Source organism: Cupressus sempervirens, chromosome 4 (genome assembly GCF_028749045.1).
Source record: "Cupressus sempervirens isolate cs-2001-9-10 chromosome 4, ASM2874904v1, whole genome shotgun sequence".
NCBI lineage: Eukaryota > Viridiplantae > Streptophyta > Pinopsida > Cupressales > Cupressaceae > Cupressus > Cupressus sempervirens.
In genome coordinates, this window is record NC_143121.1 from 492,990,263 (window position 1) to 493,010,887 (window position 20,625).

The 20,625-nt window shown below is 33.8% G+C and overlaps 1 protein-coding gene across 3 annotated transcripts; it reads left to right on the forward strand.

Moving 5' to 3' along the window:
* The first annotated feature begins 4,534 nt into the window (after positions 1 to 4,534).
* LOC149562100 (flowering time control protein FCA-like) lies at positions 4,535 to 16,256 on the forward strand. 3 transcript variants are annotated; one of them, XM_089825638.1, is made up of 17 exons: positions 4,535 to 4,884; positions 6,074 to 6,156; positions 6,266 to 6,344; positions 12,768 to 12,850; positions 12,961 to 13,012; positions 13,208 to 13,275; positions 13,363 to 13,429; positions 13,504 to 13,583; positions 13,658 to 13,785; positions 13,862 to 14,003; positions 14,120 to 14,203; positions 14,314 to 14,961; positions 15,113 to 15,313; positions 15,400 to 15,540; positions 15,632 to 15,712; positions 15,805 to 15,903; positions 16,041 to 16,256. In XM_089825638.1, the coding sequence occupies exons 1-17, from the start codon at positions 4,665 to 4,667 to the stop codon at positions 16,053 to 16,055; spliced, it is 2,271 nt and encodes a 756-aa protein (XP_089681764.1). In that variant the 5' UTR covers positions 4,535 to 4,664; the 3' UTR covers positions 16,056 to 16,256. The 3 variants fall into 3 exon arrangements, with proteins under 3 accessions (XP_089681764.1, XP_089681766.1, XP_089681765.1); XM_089825640.1 differs by having other exon boundaries at positions 15,814 to 15,903; XM_089825639.1 differs by having other exon boundaries at positions 4,536 to 4,884; positions 15,808 to 15,903.
* The last annotated feature ends 4,369 nt before the right edge of the window (positions 16,257 to 20,625 follow it).

Below are 20,625 nucleotides of genomic sequence, written 5' to 3' on the forward strand. Positions count from 1 at the left end.
AAAGCAACTGTACAAGAGCTAGAAGATGCGCTGCAAGATGTAGCATTTGAAACAAGAGGCACCTATTTACCAAGTTTTCACCTTCTTGGAAGAGATTCTATTTTTGCTACCATGATGCCTGTTTGCCAGGTTTTCATCAATGACACTTTTCTTGTTTTTCAAATTTTCACCTTTTTTTAATTTTTTAATTTTTTCAAATTTTTTGGTATTACCAAGGCACCTATTGCTAGGTTTTCACCAAGATAATGATTTTTTCAAGACTTTTAAGTATGTATAAAAGATTTTGAATGCCTATCAATAGTAGAACTACTTCAGATGGAGAGTGTTGATCAACTCCTTTAGTGATTCTCCCTCAGTTGTTGAAAGTTGATAAGCATCAGATCCAAACACTGTAGTAACTATGTATGGACCAAGATAACTGGGTTCAAACTTCCCTTTCTATATCTGTTGTTGATTCTTAGGGCTTTCCCTCATAATGAGGTCACTTGCTTGGTCACGTGGCTTGATTTTCTTGTTGTAACTTTTAGACATACACTTTTGGTAAGCTTGGAGATGATCACACACCATTTGTTGATGTTTATCTAACAATTCTAGCTCTTGAAGCCAAGGTATTCTGCAATCATCATCATTAATGAGGCCTTTTATAGAGATTCTCAAAGTAGGAATCTCAACCTCAATAGGAAGCACAACATCCACTCCATATACCAAAGCAAATGGTATTGTTCCCGTTGGAGTTCTGATACTTGTATTGTGAGCCCATAAAGCAAGGGAAGGGTAATTCCTCCTCTCTCCTTTCAATCGATTGATGATAAGATCAGAAGGGTCTAGCGTAGTTCCAACCTTCTTCTTTCCCTCTAGTTCCAACCCCCAACCTTTGCTCGCCTTCTTTTCCGTGCAAGTTCGAATTAGCTCCCCCCCCTCTCACGGTGCAGGGTGATACTGACTATCCTTCTGGTCTCCTAACTATATAAATTAAAGGAGGATTAATCTAAAGATGTGAATATACTAAAATTTAATTAAAAAAACAATTCTTCAATTATTAAATTAAATATCCATATTCAAAAATAATATTTAAATTAGCTAATAAGCTTTCCTATTGAGGTTGCTTGCAATCAAAATTTGTCTCACACCGATAAGATGTTGCTAGTAATTGGTTTGAAACAATTGCTTGTAGACAATCATAAATAGTAGATTGGTTTCAGATTGTCATAAATAATTTATATTTATTTTAGTGGAATCTAGTGGTAGACAAATTAGAATTGTTGGAACACACTACTCCAACATTACTTTCTCCACTTACCTGCCAACACACTACACATCCAAACTTGGCTATTCATTTTGGATCTCATCTCTGTAAATAAAAACTCAAAGGCGATTTTTGGCCTATATTCCAGAGCTCGATCACTCTTATCTAAGACTTGCAATTGGGAATTGTGCCACGGTTTGTTGTTCCAATTTTAAGGAGATTGGTATAGGCAAACTATCAGGAGGTCAAATTCTAGGCCTGATAAGATCAACATGGATTCAGATTCTCACAAATGGTGGCGTAGCGGCTAGAACAACGTCATGTGTGTGGGCAAATGGTCTGAAATCCTAGTTAAAGATTATGCATGGGGTTGTTGCAACATGGCTGACATGAAAACTATTGATGATTCCAAGCTGAAGAAGTTTCATTATTATCAAATGGTTTATCAGCTCAATCTCGATGAGGGGCATGTGGATTTTTAGGACAAGGTCTTGCCTATAACAACATTGATGTAGATGGAACCCTAAAGGATTTGAACTCACGACCTTTGCATTTGTCTCTGATTTAGGTCAATGTTATTCTTTCTACAGGGATATTTAAAATGCAAATATAGCTTTTTATTTTCTAAAGAAATTAAGTTCGATCTATATTTTTGGTTTAAAGGTTATCGATGAATTGAATTTACTTATTGTCGCCTAAATTTTGGATCGACTGGATTGTTGGCTGAAACTTTTGTCGAATGAATACTTTTAATGGATTTGTTTGTCAATTCTTCAATTGCAATTTTTCTTCTTCATGCTTATGCATCTGTGGTCATGCATTCTTTGGCCACAAGTATTTTGAGACTGATTAAAGTTTAATATTAAGCATTTGTATTATTGACAGGGGGTTTGTTCTTTGGTTTTAATAGGTTTGAGATTTACTTGTTTCTAAATAGTTCTCAAAACATTGATGAACCAAGGAAAATGCATGCTTCCATATCATTATTTTATACAAGAGCTCAACTCAATGCATCTTGGTAGTACTTTTCCTGTCCATAAGAATATTTTATACTTTCAAATAATCAAGATAACAATCTACAAAATGAAACATAACAAACATATATAATTAAATACATTTGCCTTCCAAGATTCATAGGGAATGCTAGAAAGTTCTTTATTGGGATGTATAGTTAGAAATATGTTCTGTTTCTTTGGAATAAATAATTTTATTAATTTAAGTGGATATATTTTAACAATTTCTAAAAGAAAATTATAAATGTTTCTATTTTTTTAAGAAATGGCATCTTAGCAATTGGTAAGCTGTCTTCTCTTTGAGTTTGAAATATTAATTATTTTAAAGTTAATATGATTTTTCTAATATTCAAAATTATATAACTAAATATTTAAACATCCCTTTTAAAACTAAAATAAAAATAAAATTTTTAATTCTTAAGAAATAGTTGATTTTATGAAATTCAATCATATAAAAAAATCTTTTTATTTTAATAGTTTTACACTCCAAAGTTAAGAGTAGGAAAAGGTGGTTGTTTTAATGGAATTCAAGAGAAGTTTGATCATACTTACAAGAGAAAAAATATTATACATAACTATATCTATGAATATATAGTAAATCAACTGTAAGTTTAATTGGTAAACAAAGTTAAATTTTTAATAAAACATCACATATACTTTTATTTATTTTTTAAATATTCTAAAATAAAATAAATATCTTAATATTCAAAGAATCTTAATATTCGAGGCACTAATACTCATTTAGAGTAACAACACAATCAATAGTGGGTTACAAAAAGATTACTACGCTGCTCTTCAACAGTGAATAGAATCTGTATTTTCATCATAAATAGTTATTTTAAGGTACTTTCAAAATTGAATTATATATAAATATAAATATTATAGAACAACGATAAGTTAATTTGAATTCACTATTACATTATAACTTAATACATTTCTAAAATGTCTCTAATATAAAAAAGTACTCTAAAAAATTGATTACAAAAATTTGATTAATTTTTTTACCATATAAATATTTGATTTAGGGAAAATAAATATACATATATACAAAAATAAACAATAATTAAATTGAGCTAGAGTTGAAGATTTCACTATAAAACAAATTTACAAAAATTGTTATAAATAGAAAAAAGATTTGAATCACTCTCAAAAGAGATTAAAAAAATGTTCTTTTTTTGACCAATATGAAATGAACTTTAAAGATTCTACATCAAAAATGTGTTCACATTAAGAATGATTCAATAAATTCTTAATTTAGATTGTATTTGTAAAAAGTTTTTGAATTTTTTGTTGTTGAATTAATATGAACGACCTTAAAATAAGATCAATTAAACTTATTATTGATTTATTTATATTCATAGATAAAATTGTTTGTAAGATTTTTTTTTCTTTTTTTGTGAGTATGATTGATGTTTTTAGTACACATTGGATTTAAGTAATGCTAAAATTGATTTGACTAAAAAACTATTAATTTGAATTCACTAACTCATTATAACTTATACATTTCTAAAATATCTTTCATAAAAAAATCACTCTTAGAAATTGATTACAAAAGTTTGAATAACAACGATTAAATTTAGAGAGTTCAAGAGTTTACTATGAAAAAAATTTAAAAAAATGAAAAAAAAAAGTTAAAATGGAAAAAAGATTCTAATCACTCTTCAAACTTGCCAACTAAAATTTTGAATATAAAATCTAAAGAAAATTATGTTCTTTCTATTGATAAAAGTACACTATTACAACAATTAATGCCAAGTCTACTTTCATCTATTAGTAAAACTTCATTTTATTATATAGAGATTTAATTATGCTTTCAAATCAAATAGCTATCTACCTATCTTTAATTTTTTTTTGGGTGCAATTGCTAGTTCATAACATCATTAATATGTGACGATCTCTTAATTTTGATGGGTTTTTATTATAGAGGGCCAAAATGCCCCTCCATAATCAATTTGTTTGTATTAATTTTTTTAATTAATTAATAATCATTAATATGTGACGATCTCTTAATTTTGATGAGTTTTTATTATAAAGAGTTGTTTGTATTAATTTTTTAAATTAATTAATAAAAATGCATTTTGATCCTTCTATGTGCCATTTTGATGAGCCTAAGCTAAACAGTTATTTAGTTTTATAGATTTTATTACTTTTTCCATATTTATCACTCAAAACTCAAAACGTAGAAAATGTAAAGTGACATCATCCCGCGACCCGGCGACAACAAAGACTATCCCTTCGTTTACTGTTCAATTTTGCGTCGGCTTTAAATAATAATAATAAAAAAGCAAATTGTAATCGAAAGAAGGCTGAGTGAGCTTTGAAATAAATTGCAGGGACAGGGTTAGGGTTCTGGTAGGGTTTTGGATTCAAAGCGGTTGTGACTAAAAGCTTTATTTCGTTTGGCCATGGGAACTTCTTCTACTGTCACCAGTACAGATCAGGGCTGTATTTTTCCTCCTCAAAGCCTTCCTCTGATTGGGGGTGAAAGTGGAAATCCAAATGTAAATGGGACACTAGCAGTGCCTCCAAGTAATACTAAAGCAAATATGAATGATATTCCTGTTGGGCAGAAGCGGGATGCGAGTGGGGTTCCTATTCATTCCAACTCGCCTATAATTACCCAAGGTATGCCATACTTGTTTTATCACGGGAAGTGTGTTTTTAGCGTGTTTTTAAGTTCCTACATTTTAAAAAAACAAAACAAAACAGGCGGCAAATCAGTGAAGCCCATTCTAAGTTCTGATCAATGTTCATGGTCTAGTATATACTCTCTGAAACGCATACGTGAAGGGCTACGAGTTTGATTTACTTTCTAAAGGGAGAAATGGGATGAAAAATGTAGAAGTTATGCCATGACTAATTGGGATTCAAGTATGTATTTTTTCTTTTTACCTGTGACTCACGAGTTTAATTCACGTGAACATATCTCAAGTGACATAGAATGTTTGGCTTAGAACTCACATAGTCAAATCACAAAAAAAATTCAATAATTGGAAACGCTGTCAAATATTGCAAAGTTTAAAGTTGGTTTTAGGTCATGCTGAAGCCAAAACGGATTTGGGGGACGAGACATTTATTGTCAGGCTGGATAATGTTTTTTCTGTTTACTGTTTGTATCGTCATTTTTTTTCTTTTTTTGAATTGTGCATCGATCACTGACAAAGGTCTGCATACATCCTTACATACTTTACGTAACAGTCAGAACTAGCATACTTGACTCAAAAACTACCAAGTTCAAATTAAAGCAAGAACATGTGCATATCACAGCTAAATATCTGATTATAACTGTAATTCAAAAAGGTCTCAATCTTGCATCATTTTGCAAAAACTCTATTCATCATCTTCTTTGTTCTTTTCTTTTGCATATTCCTGTTGCTAATCTCATTTGTGGATTGCCTTTCCTCTGACATTATCATCTGTTTCTGAATATTTTTTTACCTGCTTGATAAGAATCCAAGCCAGGTATGGCGCCAATTAGTGTATCATCAATTTTTTTGATTTTCTGAATCTTAATTTAATGGCCGGGCCTGTGACCAAATTGAAACTTCACAATTCACCTGCAGTCATGATGTGTATATGGCAGATTTTTTGGGGTAACATGGAGCCTATCCCAACACTCTACTCTTTTAATGTGTCATTTTTACTGGTTATGTGCAATCTCTATCACTATTCATTGTGACCTAGGAATTTCAAATTTGGAGGTGGCTGGCTTACATTGTTTGTCATCAAAGAAGCAAAAAGACTTTACCTTGAAGCTTTTCTAAGATATGTATTTTAGCTGAAGCTTATGTATGCTCTGCCTGTTTCATCACAGATGACATTGCTCGTTCCGCCAGTGATGGAAGCTTTGTCAAGCTTTTTGTGGGCTATGTCCCAAAAACCATAACTGAAGATGAGGTCTGACCATTTATATGCAACTATTTTGGAATCAATTTTTTTAAAATGATTTGAAAACACTTCACCTTTTTTTCAAAGGTGGTTGACTGATCATTTTTTGTATTGCTAGGTACGCCATATATTCGTTGAACATGGAAATTTACTTGAAGTTGCTTTGGTAAAAGATAAGACAAGTGGTCAGCAAAAAGGTAAATGTTCCTAAGTTGCTTTGGAGTAGTTTTTCTTTATATTTCTAGATGTATCACTTATTTGCTTTTGTAATTCTGCTCCTTTTGAAGGTTATTTAATGTTTAGAAAATAGTAATACTTATTAATTTCCTAGGTTTTTTATGTTTTAAAAAAGTAACAGTCTGTTGCCATTTATAAGTTCTACCCTTTAGGTTTCTATATTGCTTGTGGGAAATTAATATTGGATCTAAAACTAAAGATTTATTTGTGAGTTGTCTGCTAGAATTAAATTGACCATATGATCTTTAGCTCTCATTTGTCCTTGATAGGTTATTTGTCATGCCCTGAGGACATTTGTAAATCAATCTCAAGTTTGATTAATATATGCATTTTTAAAGTTTCAAATTGATGACTGGTGACATGCTTTTTCTAATTGATGATAATTATCTAAATAGTGTAAGGTTCAATTCTTTTCATTTTGTTTTCTTTTTCTCCAACCTGAACTGTTCCTTAAAAGAATTTATGGAAAACCTTTATTCAGATGTCACATCATTCATCAGAGGAATTTCGATGCACATAGGTGTCTACACAATTTATATTTATTGCTGTGGGCAATGGAAATATAGTCGTTATCTTTTGTGGAAGGAAGTGGTTTAGCCAATGTGATTGAGGATTTCAGTTATTGTACAGATCAGCGATCCAACAAAAATTCCTAAAGCTCCAAGTTGCTGGGATGCTTATCATGTCAGGCCACAGTTCTCGTAGGGTGAGTTACCATTGAGTACTCTCTAGCTATGGTTCCTTACAGTAAAACTCTTACCTATGACCACATATGCTATATGATAAGCAAATAATATCTGCAGATCTCATGCTATGTTTTTAGCCTTATTGTGTTGAACTTCCATGATTTAGACACGTTTTTGCATTTGAAAATTCTCATTGTTGATTTAGACCTTTCAATTTTATTGGCATTTGTTGATGCTTGATAAATGCCATATTGCTGCCTTAGCCTAGAGTTTGATAACTTGCTCACTCCATTTTTCATGTTTTTGATATTGAAAAGCAAGTGTTAAAGGCAGTTTTTTCATGTAATTCTTAGCTTCTTACATTAAAATTACAATATTGCTGAGGGGCTATGGCCTAATATGTGATATACTTATGTGTGTATAAATAATAAGCTTCTTGTTCCTATACTGTCTCAAATTTTATGATGATATTTTGAGATTTATTTGTGTAGTTTTGAGTAAATCTGCATTGAGCCCAAATTCAGATTTATTTGCGCCCAAATTAAGAATAAATCTGCTTTGAGATTTGTTTGTTATTCCCATAAATCTGCATTGTTCCTATGATGAATAATATGTGATATACAATAAACAAAAGTTTAAAATACTTCTAATGTTATAACTTATTAACTTGTTGTTCCTATACTAAATTGAATTACATGATGTTATTTTGAGATTTATTTGTGTAGTTTTGAATAAATCTGCATTGAGCCCAAATTTTTTGTGGTTCACAAAAACTCATCTCTCATCTTTCATGAATGTACCATGTAACACTTATTATGAATGAGTGATGTCCACACGTGCGAAGCATTGGGACTTTCTGGGAAGGAGCTCATTCAACCCAATTATACTTTGGTATTTGTACACTTAATCATCTCATTTCTCCAAAATCAAGGTCACCTTGCTCATTGCTTGAAAACTATTTGCAAGTTTGACTTATTAGTACCATCTGTTTTAGAATTCCTTAGTTTATTCATTTGTAGTGCAATAAATTATGCTATGGGTTTCTAGGATTCAGCTGTGTAGTTTAGACTGTCATTCTACATTGACATGGGCAGTGGAGCATTCATTGTTTCTCTTCTTAATAGCACTTTTGGCTTTTATAAGAATTGTTTCTGCTAGACAAAAACTTGCACACCATATAAAGATTTGAAAATTATAATTTCTAATGTATTCCTGTATTTCTTTTACTGCTTATCAGGCAAATATTAGCACTTGAGGAAGAGAGCTAATATGATTTATGCAGGCATAAGAACCTTGTATAGGATGTTTGCCAATTGTCGAAGGTAATCTCTCATAGATGTACAGAAGCAAAGAAACTTCATTTGAAGTCTTTCAACATCTGTTGATATCCCAGAATGTTCTCCTTTGATGGGGTTTTGTTTCAAACATGGAAAGCAGGTGGGTTAGGGTATGGATCTGTAGGCCAATATTGAAAAATATTTAAGGATGTTTTGGGCTTCAGCTCTTTATTCTTGAGCTAATCTACATTAGCCAATGGTTTATCAGTGTCAGCAGTTCATGATAAGCCATCTCTAATTAGAATGAATATTCCACTTAGCATTTATTGTCACTATGTGATGCCTAGAAGGTTGAAGCACTGGGTCTTGTTAGGAGTTTGTATATTTTTATCATAGTCAAGGCCATATGCTTTTATCATAACCAAGCTTGAGCGTGCTTAAATTTTAGTTTTGCAACACATTAACTTTCTGAGCTCAGAGAGCTGTAAGTTGCAAGTTACAAATATTTTAGTTTATTTTTGCAATGTGAACTGCAAATCAGAGAGATCATGAAATTGTTGGGTTGATAATTTTTTATTTGCTAGTGACATGCCTTAAATAACAAGGACTGGTTTTAAAAATGGTTTACTTCTATTCGATAATAAATTCCTAATTTCTTTGAACTTGCTACCTATAATGTTTCCCAAACCACAATCTAACTTACTAATGTTGAGTAAGGATGTTTTATGTAAGGAATATAACTGTTTCAGAAAATAGACTTTACCAAATACTCTATTATCATACCTGAATCCTGAAGATTACCTCAAGGTTCATTCTTCCAAGTATATTCAGTGTCAGTGGTGAGAACAGAATGGATAGTGCTAGACAATCCTCCTGGCAGTCAGTCACTGCAGTCAACATTGATGTAACCGTACAGCTGTTCCTTATGGTGGCTTCTTTGTTGTACTAATGATTTTCAGTCTGTAGCAGGAACCAGAGCATCTGATGATGTGACACAGCAGTGAAAAATAGCCATGTGGGTCATCGCATTGTTTTTCTGCTGTCACAGTGATAGTAGAAGTAACCCTCTTCAACTTGCCCATGATTTTTGAAATCAAGAAAGCAATTTGAGAATGATCACTAACATGCTATGTTCCTGGGTTCTCCAGTTTCAGGTCCTTTGCATGCACCGAAACACAACACGAATAGGACCAACGATGTGGGTGCCCCAGGAGTGCTATCATTCAGAAATAGAAGTACAGATTTATGAATAACTGTCTATCATGTAAAACAGACTAACTAAAAAATAAGGCCCTTTTGAGGAAATAGCTGTTGCATCTTCTTTGTTAAGTGATACTTTGCATGCAGAACCCTGTAAACAAATTTCTTGGAAGATTCAATTCAAAATTATTACACATTCAATCACAAAGTTAAAAAATACATACATACATACATGTGTGTGTCTATATATTGGAACCTTATCCCCTTACCAGGACTGACAACTTAGCCAATATTTGTCTCCATTCCATGTTAATTCCACAATCAGTAATGTAACAGTTAAGAGTTGTGTTCAAGGTTAGGATCATAATGATAATGTGCTTGCTAAACCTTCATCAAGATCAATTACCAGAGATTCCAGATGTAAGATTATCCACATGGGCCACCATCCAGCACACAAACCCCATGATCACCTCATTCAGGAGCTACAATGGATCAGGCTTATTATAACAGGATTAAAGATGCAGAATTTGAAAGATTTTCTCATGATTCATCAATTCAGGAGCTCCAATGAATCAGGTTTACTGAAGCAGGATTACACATGCACAATATGAAAGAGTTTCATTAGTCATCAATTGAGGATTAAAGATGCAGAATGTAACGACTTTTAAATCATCAGCACTTGTTTTACTTCTAAATAATCCTTCACATAAATAGTTTTCAGTTCTCAAACTGTTAAAAGTAAATGATTTTCTACATCATACATATTGACATGTCTTGTAAGCTGGCTTACTTCAGAATCTGAACATCCACAACTTCATGGTTATATCTTTTGATTGAGCAACATTACTGAATAGTAGAATAGAAAAAGTCTGAAAAGACCATCCCGTTTTTTGGTATTAATTGACTCCCAAACATGACACTTCAAGAGATGTGGTTGGCAATTCCAAGCATCACAATTGAAGGATTTTGCAGCATCCTTTTGTTAGGTGCATCACATGGTGGGGACATACAACTATGATTGCCTTACTCAAGCCAACCATTGGAAGAAGTTATAGTTATCCCTTGAATCAAAGAGGCAAGGGCAAGGAATGTGCAGTGACTAAGCAAATCACAGATAACATGATAGGGCAATATATCAACATGAACTATTACTTTGAATAACTGAGTACTTCCAAAGACAACAAAGAACAAAACTATAGAACATCTGTGCCAATTAGGGATGAGAAATCTAAGATCTTTCCCTTGGTTTGAATCAAAGAGTCCTGGACATGGAAGGGAACATACAGTCTATGAATAAGATAGTAGAATGGGGCAAAATGACATTATGATATTATAGACTGGAGAACTAACGACTGTCAAAAGACAGCAAAGAACAAAACTGACAACATCCATCTACATTTGGGATGGGAAATCTAAGACTTCTTTTGTGGGTGAAAGGAAACATTAAGAAAAAGCTTGACATTTTTGCGCTCTATAGACTTTGCCCATGGTCATTTTCTGAAGACAATCATTCTTATTTACAAGAGACATGCCATGCTGAATAAGAGAAGTGGAATTACATTACAATAAAATTGTTGTTCAAAGAGTTATTGGTAGCAGCGTTGCAAAGTTACCATGGTAGAAAAATTAAAATCCCATGTCTATCCCAGATGGATACTTTTCTTGAACCATATTAAGCTTTGCTCATAGAGATAACCAAGACAATGCTGATTAAAGCCTTATTTTAGGCAACTGTCAAATATATTACAAATTCAAACGCATAGCTTTTTTTGAAGCTCAACTTAATTACTATAATGGTAGGTAGGTTAGGGTGGTTAGGCTTACCCTCAAGGCTTATTATTCAAGCCTCGATGGTGTCTGCTTACTGTGACTACATTTCAAAAGCTTAAGTATAAATGTGTTTTCCACTTTTAATAGAAGCAATCAGATAGATATCCAAGAATAGCTTAGCAGGGTAGGTAGGTATACATTTTTGAATTAATCAATGTCAATCAACAGACAAGAACTTGAACCACCCTTTAAATTCCAAACCATAGAATTAAAATCTAAAAATTAGATGAGAGAAGTTTTTCACATTATCTCTTGAGATATCATTTTCAGTCTTCCATCACAGCACCTTTAAACCCTTTTGCATTATTCATGATAAAAAAATATCCTCCTTTGTTCTACATAGCCATTCCATTACTAGCAGATCAATGGAGACTGCCAGCAACATGGGATGGTGCCATAGTGGTTTCCAGTTTCCACAATTGAAGAGAATTGATGGCAATGAATTCACAGCAAAACCTTCAATCACAATCCAATTTTTTTCAACCATTGATAAGTTACAGCAGGGAGTTAACTCCCAATTTTAAGCTAGATAACATTTTCTCATTTTTAAGAACCTCTAAACCTTATATTACATAGCGCACAATAACAAAAATAATTCATCATTTATTATAAGCAGAATGCTGAAAAACAGCCAATGCCACAGCTCTGTACAATAGTGGTTTCCAACTTTCCATTACCGAATGGCCAAGCCATTGCCAATGCTTGTGGTCACGTTCTTTTGAAAAAAAACAAGAATGAAAACCATAGACACAGTTCCCCTCTTCCTCTAAGCCTTCTCTGCGCACTGAGATAACCCTTGGGTAGGGTTACAATAATGAAGCTGTAAGTCTGCACAAGAATAGTGTAAATCCTAATTAAGGCTTGAACTTAGACAGCTAAAAAACAGAGTAAGAGCTAATGATTATCATGCTTACCCTAATTAAAAACAAGGTTGGGCATCAAGGCTTAACCATAACATCAACATACAACAACTCCCAGGTGCCTATGAATACAAGAAAACAAAACAAGACAATGTAGATGAAGACTGTTTAGTGTTTTCATTTTCCATGGCTTGTATTTCTTTTCTAGGGTGCGGATGCTTGGTTAACTTACTATCTCATTGAGTTTATTCCATCATTCGGTGAAACCTATTCCTGCACCCATGAACTTTACTGATGGTATTTGGCAGTACCTGTTTCGACCCATGAATGTTACTGATGGTATGTGGCAGTAACTGTTTCGCAGTATAGTATACAATAATGACACACTGAATGGTTGAAGTGCTATTCAGTTGAAAGAGTTAATTCATATTTCAATATCAGACAGTATTTGAAAAGATAGCAGAAAAACTAAGATGAGCAAAAGAAGGATATTATTCTACAATGATTTGACATGCTTTCTTGTGCTGCAGGTTGCTGTTTCGTTAAGTATTCCACTATTGAAGAAGCTGACAGGGCAATAAAAGCTCTTCACAATATATGCATATTACCAGGGGTATATCTGAATCAAAATTTGGTGTTTTCACTAATTTTTTTATTTCTTGTAGTGCTGTGTTCTACCATTACATTGTTTGAAATGTTTATGTTAATCATTTTCTTAATCAGGGATCGTTTCCTGTGCAAGTAAGATATGCTGATGGGGAACTTGATCGACTTGGTACTCCCCTTTTTCGGGCATTATTGTATTTGTTTATGAAAATTATGGCATTGTATTTGAGATCAGAATGATATAATATTGTTAACTGTATTGGTCTTAAAGAGTAATGGTTAATATTTCAGTTTGGTGCTGTAATTAAAAAAGGTGTAGTTAGGCTCTTCAATGTTTGATTTCAAGTTTTGATGACTATTTTAGGTACAATGGAGCACAAGTTGTTTGTTGGTTCTCTTAATAAACAAGCTACTGAGAAGGAAATTGAAGAGGTGAATTTTGTGGAGTGCCAGACTTTGGAATAAATAAAAATACTTTTGAGGTTGCATAAAGAGAAATTTTGATGTCATGAATGACAGATATTTGCCCGATATGGACAAGTGGAAAGCATTTATCTTATGAAAGATGAGCTGAAGAAGAATAGAGGTATGCATTTGAAGCAGGTCTGCTGATGGATATAGAGATCAACTTCTAACGCATTATTCATGTTTCCTTTACAGGTTCTGCATTTGTCAGGTATGTTTCAAGAGAAATGGCAATGGCAGCCATTCATGCTTTGAATGGAACTTACATGATGGAGGTAATTGTTGAGACGTATTTTCAGTGGGATTTAACTGGATAATATGCGTGTCACAAACTTAATGGTTTTTGCAGGGTTGTAATTACCCATTGATAGTGAGAATTGCTGAGCCTAAAAGACGTAGAGATGCATCAAATGGTCCTTATCGTGTATCACCAGGGCATGGCTTCAACCCTGGACCACATGGACAAACAGGGTTTAGGTAGGAAGACCTCCACAACAAGAATAATTTTTTTGGTTAATATTCCTTACAATTAATCAGTCACTGGTTATTTCAGACCTTCACACAGTGCTGGATGGGATACAAGAGAACATCCACTGACAAATTGGCAGCCCATGGCTGCTGGACCCAGGATGCCATCAAATACTGTTATGCGCCCTTATGGGAACTCAATAATGCCTAGAGGTGGCTCCATTGAGGTTGTTCCAATTATGGAAGGCTATTTGTGCTTTGGCAGAAATGCTCTTTACTTATAGTTGAAGATGTTTTTCTTTAAATGTAGGTAGGGCATTATAATAATTTTTGTATAATTTAGGTTGGACAAATAAGAGGTCAAGTGAACGATCCTATTCATGGACAAATGCATGCTCCATTACAGGTGACAGCTCATTACCATCAGGTAATTGGTGTTTGTTTTTAGCCTGGTTGTGATGGATGATAATTAAATTTGTGATACAAACACAGCATCTTTCTTGTCTTGTAGATTGAACTTAATCCTATCTTGTACAGGGCTTCAATCCAGCTTCTATCCAACAGCAACCTCAGGCATATGGCTTACAACAGCAGCAAACTCAAGCTTATGGTCTGCAACAGCCTCAAATGCGGCAACAGCAAACTCAAGCTTATGGTCTGCAACATCCTCAAAAGCAGCAACAGCCTCAAATGCAACAGCAGCTGCAACCACCTGTCCAGCTGCAAACTCAGCCATATGGTCAGCAGCTTCCACACATGCAACAGCAGTTGCAAGTCCCTACACAAATGCAGCAAGCTCCTCAATTGCAATCGTTACCAAACTTGCAACCACAAAATACACACTCTTCACAAAACGGGCAGCTGCAACAATTGATGCCACATTTGCCAGTTTCTAAGCCTCAAAGGCATCAACAAGATGCCTTGCTTTCGCAATGGGTGCAAACTAATGTAGCACAATACTCCTTTCCTGTACTTTCATCTCAAAACCCGCAGCCAACATCCCAGTCACAGCCAGTTCAACTTCAGTCACCTGCTGTCAAATCTAATTTCCAATCACATCAGTATTCCGTTGGGCAACAACATTCCTTGTTGCAGGAGCAACAATCCCTGATTGACCAGCAGCAACAGCAGCCAATGACCTCAACACAATCTCTGCAAACACAACAAGGGCAAACTCAACAACAGGTTTGTTTAAAATTGTAATACTTGCCATCTTACATTATGATATGTGGAGGGCATTTTCTTCTACGAGATTAAAAATTTATCTACATATGTATTACATATATACTCTCTGAAGACAATAATTGTGATTATTGTATTGTTTGATTGTTCACAGCCTTGGGCTTATTTGGGACAGCTTAATCCAACCCTTGTTAATACAAATATGCCCTCAACTGTCACCCAACCAGTAACTATTACAAATATGGTCGCTGAAGAGAAGACTTCATATTTTAATCCCGAGACATGTAATTGGACTGAATACACATCTTTAGAGGGTCACAAGTATTATTATAACAGTGTTACTGGAGAAAGCAAGGTAAGTGCATTGAATTTTTTTTTAAACCCCTTAAAGATCCTTAATTAGAGACAAGAATTGTGTTATTTTTTTCATGCCTGTGGCAGTGGGAGAAACCTGTGGAATTGGTCACCCTTGAGAAACATCAGATGCATCTGCCAACACAAGGGCATCAGGCACAAGCCCATTCTCAAGTTCTTCCTCAACTTCAAAACACACAAGTCCAGCAGCCAATAAATGCAATGCAGGCGAGTTCACAATTCTGCTGCTCTGGTTACTCCTCTCACCATCTAATGTAGTTCTGACCGTTGAAATGGTTTATAACTTTATATATGACAGCCATCGATGCAAGCACAATCCCATTCTCATGTTCCGCATCACCAGATTCAACAAAAACAAATTCAATATTCTACAATTCCAGTGCGTGAGTTTATTTTATGCTTGAAATTCTGTTTGTTATTATGTGTTAAGAGAATGTATTCTCGAATCTGTGTTCATGTTAAATACAATAGCAGCTGCAGACACAAGCACCCAAGTTGCAATCCTTTCCTCAAACTCTACCCCATCAACTTCAGCAAACCCAAGCCCCCCAACCAGCGATAGCTATGCAGGCAAGTTTTTATTTTGATTTTTGACGTTTCTAAAAATGGTCTATATGTATGGTGGGTAGGCTTTTGATTTGACCGAAGATTCTGCTCTCTTTCTTTAACTTTGAGGAGACACTTGAGTATTCGTATTCCTTTTGCAGGCACACAAGGTCTAACATGGATGATTTACGAGCCAGAAGGTTTGTAAAATATAGCTCATGTGACGAAACACATTTAAAAGTACAGGTCTTTACTTCAAAGCCTCTGGTTGTAATTGCAATGGGCAGAAAGGGTGCGTTTTCTTTTCATTGCAATGGGAATGCAATGTAAAACAATATTTATAAACGAAGGGATGGAAGGATCACTCAATTAATTTCTGTACGATGTTGGGGTTGATTTATTCTATTTTGTTACTCCATGTATTCTTACGTTTTAAATAATAAATATCGTGGCGTAGTAGGGGAGAGGACCCAGTACTTGAGCACGTACCAATGGTTGTGATAGTAGTTGTTAACTTAATACTCACGCTTGTTGATTTAACATCCAAAATTTTTGACAAGATTGTACCAATATATGTGACTTTAAAGTTCTTCTTGTTAATGATAATTACCTATAAGTGAATGAAAAGTGTCCCTTTTTCCAAAAAGCAACCAATAGTGTGATGCCACATCAGTTGCACAATTATGGGGTTCTCCAATGCACTATGATTGGTTTCACTTTTTTTTGGGGCTGTTTTGGACACTTAGACAAAAAGCATGTTGATGTGGCATCATATTTGATGATGTGGCTCTGAAACCTTAGTTATAAGCAGAGGACTTGCCAAGTAAGCTACTACCAAAAAAAATGTGAGTGATTTGAAATTTTCACATAAGATTTTGAGAAGCGCGAAGTTAGGGTGCACAATTACTGGGTCCTCTCCCCTAAATATCAGAGTTCGTCTCAGTTTTATTTTGTTTTCTTATCTGATGCCAAAATTCTAATATTAAATCGTATGTTGGTAAAGTTAAATGTAATGAGGTTTGGAGCGTGTAAGTGGAAAATCCTAAATTGAATTCAAAGTCTATTTATAATCTATATATAAATCTATTATTCATCTACAATAGGAAGGGTACTCGACTTGCTAAGATTTTGGCTATGTAGGGGACATACATCTCGTTAGACAATTTGTTTGTATTAATAAACTAGCAGTTGCATGCTTTTGAGCATGCAAAGATTGCGCCAAGAGGAGATCATTTTTTAAAATATAAAATGAATATTAAAATAAATAAAAATAAAAATCTAAAGTTCAAACAATTTCACACATTTATAATAGGTCAAAAAAATAAAGTCTAATTCTTAAAACTTATTTGATTTCATTTACTTATAAATTATTAATTAGAAAATAGTGTGAAATAATGATAAAATAAAACAGCTATATAAATTTAATAATTAGAATTAGAATATTCTAATGTCATTATAATAAAAATAAGACATGAAATAAGGTGTGTACTAAACTTAGTCTCCCTTGCGGCAGAAAGAGCATCATCGTGAGATTATCTTTAGTTTTTTGAAACTAAACAAACATCTTAAGTTAGATTATCCTTAGAGTCTTGTAAAATCATGATGGAAATGTAGGGCACCATAAGCACCATAAGCATGAACATGCATGATGATCATAAATCATGATGAAAATGTACACACGAATAATTACAGTTAAGTATATTTGTCGACTGAACAAATAAGACATCGGAAAATTAGAATCAAAAAATTAATTTTGGGAGCAAAGCTACCACAAATAGCCTATTGGTTGAATAAATTAAAATGTAGTGATTTTTAAATTAATTAATAAATACACATTAATTGTCATTAAGGTGCATTTCGGCTCTTGCATATAAAGTGGGCCACATTTAAAGTTGAAATTAAAGTTACAAACATGGTTTTAATTTTAACAATTTTTGGATATAGAGTCAATTAATTTTTGGGTATGCAATAGGATTTATATGATATATTAGAGTTTCTAAGAAAGAATGACCATACATTTATTAAGGTCAGAGTTAATATTATTGTTTATTTAGGTTATATTATATTAGATTCAAAGCTCGGTGTTAAAAAATATTTAGGGTTTAGATATGGTTATAGTTCAAAGGCTCTGGGTTAGGGTTGGTGTTGGACTTGAACTAAGGGTTTCTTGATAATTAAGGTTCAATTGAGAGAATTTAGGGTCGAGATTGAAGTTGCTTAATTTGGTAATGGATTTAAATGATATGAGGTTGGCCTTGAATAAATTTAGAATTTTAAAGTTTAATTAAGGGTTAAGGGTATTAATAGAATTAATGATTTACTAAGGTTAGAAATAAGGGTGATTTGTAACTTTGGTTCAATTAGCTTGATAATTAAAAGTTAAGGTTCAGTTAAGAGAATTTAGGATTGAACTTAAAGTAAGGATAACTTGATGGTTAAGGTTCGGTTAGAATAAGATTACAAATAGGTTTTAATTATGATTATATTTAGATTTAGAACTAGGGTTGTATTTGATATATGGTTACTATTAGGGTTAAATTAGCATAAGTATTTTGGGTGACAATTTTTTTATGATACAAGGTTAGCATTCAATTTGTATTAGGATTTCAAAGTTTTTAATTAAGGATTTAGGGTTCAATTAAATAAAATTATTGTTTTTTAAGGTTAGTGGTGAGGTTAAACCAAAGGTAACTTGATTGTTAAGGTTTAATGGAGATAATTTAAGGTTGGGGTTTAACTAAGGGGTGACTTATGGCTAATGTTCAAGTAGGGTTGAGGCTAGGGTTAAAATAAGATTACAAATAGGTTTAAATTATGATTAGATTTAGATTTAGAATTAGGGTGGTATTTGAAATACGATTTTCGATAATGTAAAAAGGGGTTTGAAGGGACCTCAAAACCCACAAGTTAAAGGCTGCCACAAAAAAAACATTACGAGTCTAGTAGTCCAAAAAGGATCAACCAAAGATTGCCAAGGATAGATCTATCCAAGGCCAAGATTGCAAAGACAATTACCGATTCCAAACTGTCCTAGAGGGTAAAGCAATCCCTCCACCTACGAAACAAAAAGAAAAACTAAGGTCATATAAGTTTTTCCTTTACCTCCTTTTGGGTCGAAGGGTCATATCAAGGTGAGGAAGAGACTTCTTTGAATGGAAACAACACATGGAGGACGAGCCAAGAAACCATTTTGAATTGGCGGCCACACAACATTTTTCATAATTTTCTAAACAATTTAGACAATTGCTACATCAACCGCATTGTGTTGGACAAAGCCAATAACATCAATACTTCATTGTTTAGCAACATAGGGCCTAGACATCTTCGGAGCCTAAAGAATCGAGCCAAGAGTAGATTTAGCCAATTGCATTAAACCAATCAAATAAGTAAACATTGCATTTTCCAAGAGAATCAACAATAAGAGTCTCACCTACAATTTGAACTGCCTGCACCTAAATCTAACCAGTGGAACCCTATATCCCTTCTATAGGAATCCCTTGTCATGGGAGATATTTTGGTAAGCTTATAGTGCTACGATAAGGCTCACTTCCACCATGACGAGGGCCTCTTAGATTTAACTTTGACAATGTCACACTTTGCCACCAAATGACTTGTTCTGTAACTTTTTTTTATAGATAAAAAGAAGACCTTCATAATCTAGAGTCTCAATCCAAGATCCCTTTGGAGATCAAACTTGAATCTCTGTCAATAGACCTTTGGAAGCATCAATGTCAATAAGAATCCAAGCATAGGTAGAGTAAAACATATAATATGAGGTGGAATCTACCATTAGAAAATCTTCTATAGCTTCGCCCACTTCCTCAAGAGTTGAATCCATCTAAAGATATAAGGGCTTTATCATCAAGGGATATCGATTTTCCCAAGTATAAAAGCGATCACAAAGAATGATCCTTTTGTCTTCTGGATAAAGAAACATATGAACTGAGTCAGAAATATGAGGTTCCCAATGCTTAGTTATCCAAGCATGGACCCTCCGGAGTGTGGTTGAGAAGCCCCTAAACTAACAAATAAAATCCTTAGAGAGAGCCTTAGTTTGATGCTCAATATCTAATACTGTATCTTCAACAAGAGTCAGTGAAATAGAACAAGTAGGAAAGTGTTTAGATCCATCCCTTTTAGTAGCATCCTCTAATCCCCACCTCTGATTTTGGCAGAAGAAGACCTGTTGTTACGAGCGTACCTTCCAACATTAGCACTACTTGTAGCCAAGGGCGCTGCATGATCCATAAAGAAATCCTTCTCAGCCTCACTAAGTACAGATCCTTTCCCCATAGTTAGCCAAGCACAAGACCTCCCATATTGGCCAGAGGCAGAGAAACCCCCACAACCATAGAAGAAGGCTTCAAAGCGAACTCCAACCAAACAATAGTCATGCCATGACCACTCACAATGAGAACATAACCCCCCATGACTAAAATTGAAGCACCAAAAGAAGATGAGCAAGGCCCAGAGCCAAAACACCTTCAAGAGACGCTTTTTGCAAAGTCTCTACTGCAGGAACCCTAGTGCGTGTGGTGTGCACAACAAAACATCCTTTCCTCCAAAAATAAATGTTGGTGTCAAGAGAAGAAACTTAGTTGATATATGGATATCATTAGGATTGGGGTTAAATTGTAGTGAGAGTTAAAGTGTTTAATTTAATTAAGGATCTAAGGTTTAAATAAATAAAATTAATAATTTATTAGAGTTAGGGTTGAGGTTAAACTAAAGGCAACTTGATGGTTA

Excerpts from the sequence above, each read along its gene's own strand:
- LOC149562100 (XM_089825638.1), top strand. The coding sequence starts at position 4,665 with ATGGGAACTTCTTCTACTGTCACCAGTACAGATCAGGGCTGTATTTTT. Across the intron at positions 14,962-15,112 it reads AAGGGCAAACTCAACAACAG|CCTTGGGCTTATTTGGGACA; the intron begins GTTTGTTTAAAA and ends GATTGTTCACAG. Across the intron at positions 15,541-15,631 it reads AGCCAATAAATGCAATGCAG|CCATCGATGCAAGCACAATC; the intron begins GCGAGTTCACAA and ends TATATATGACAG.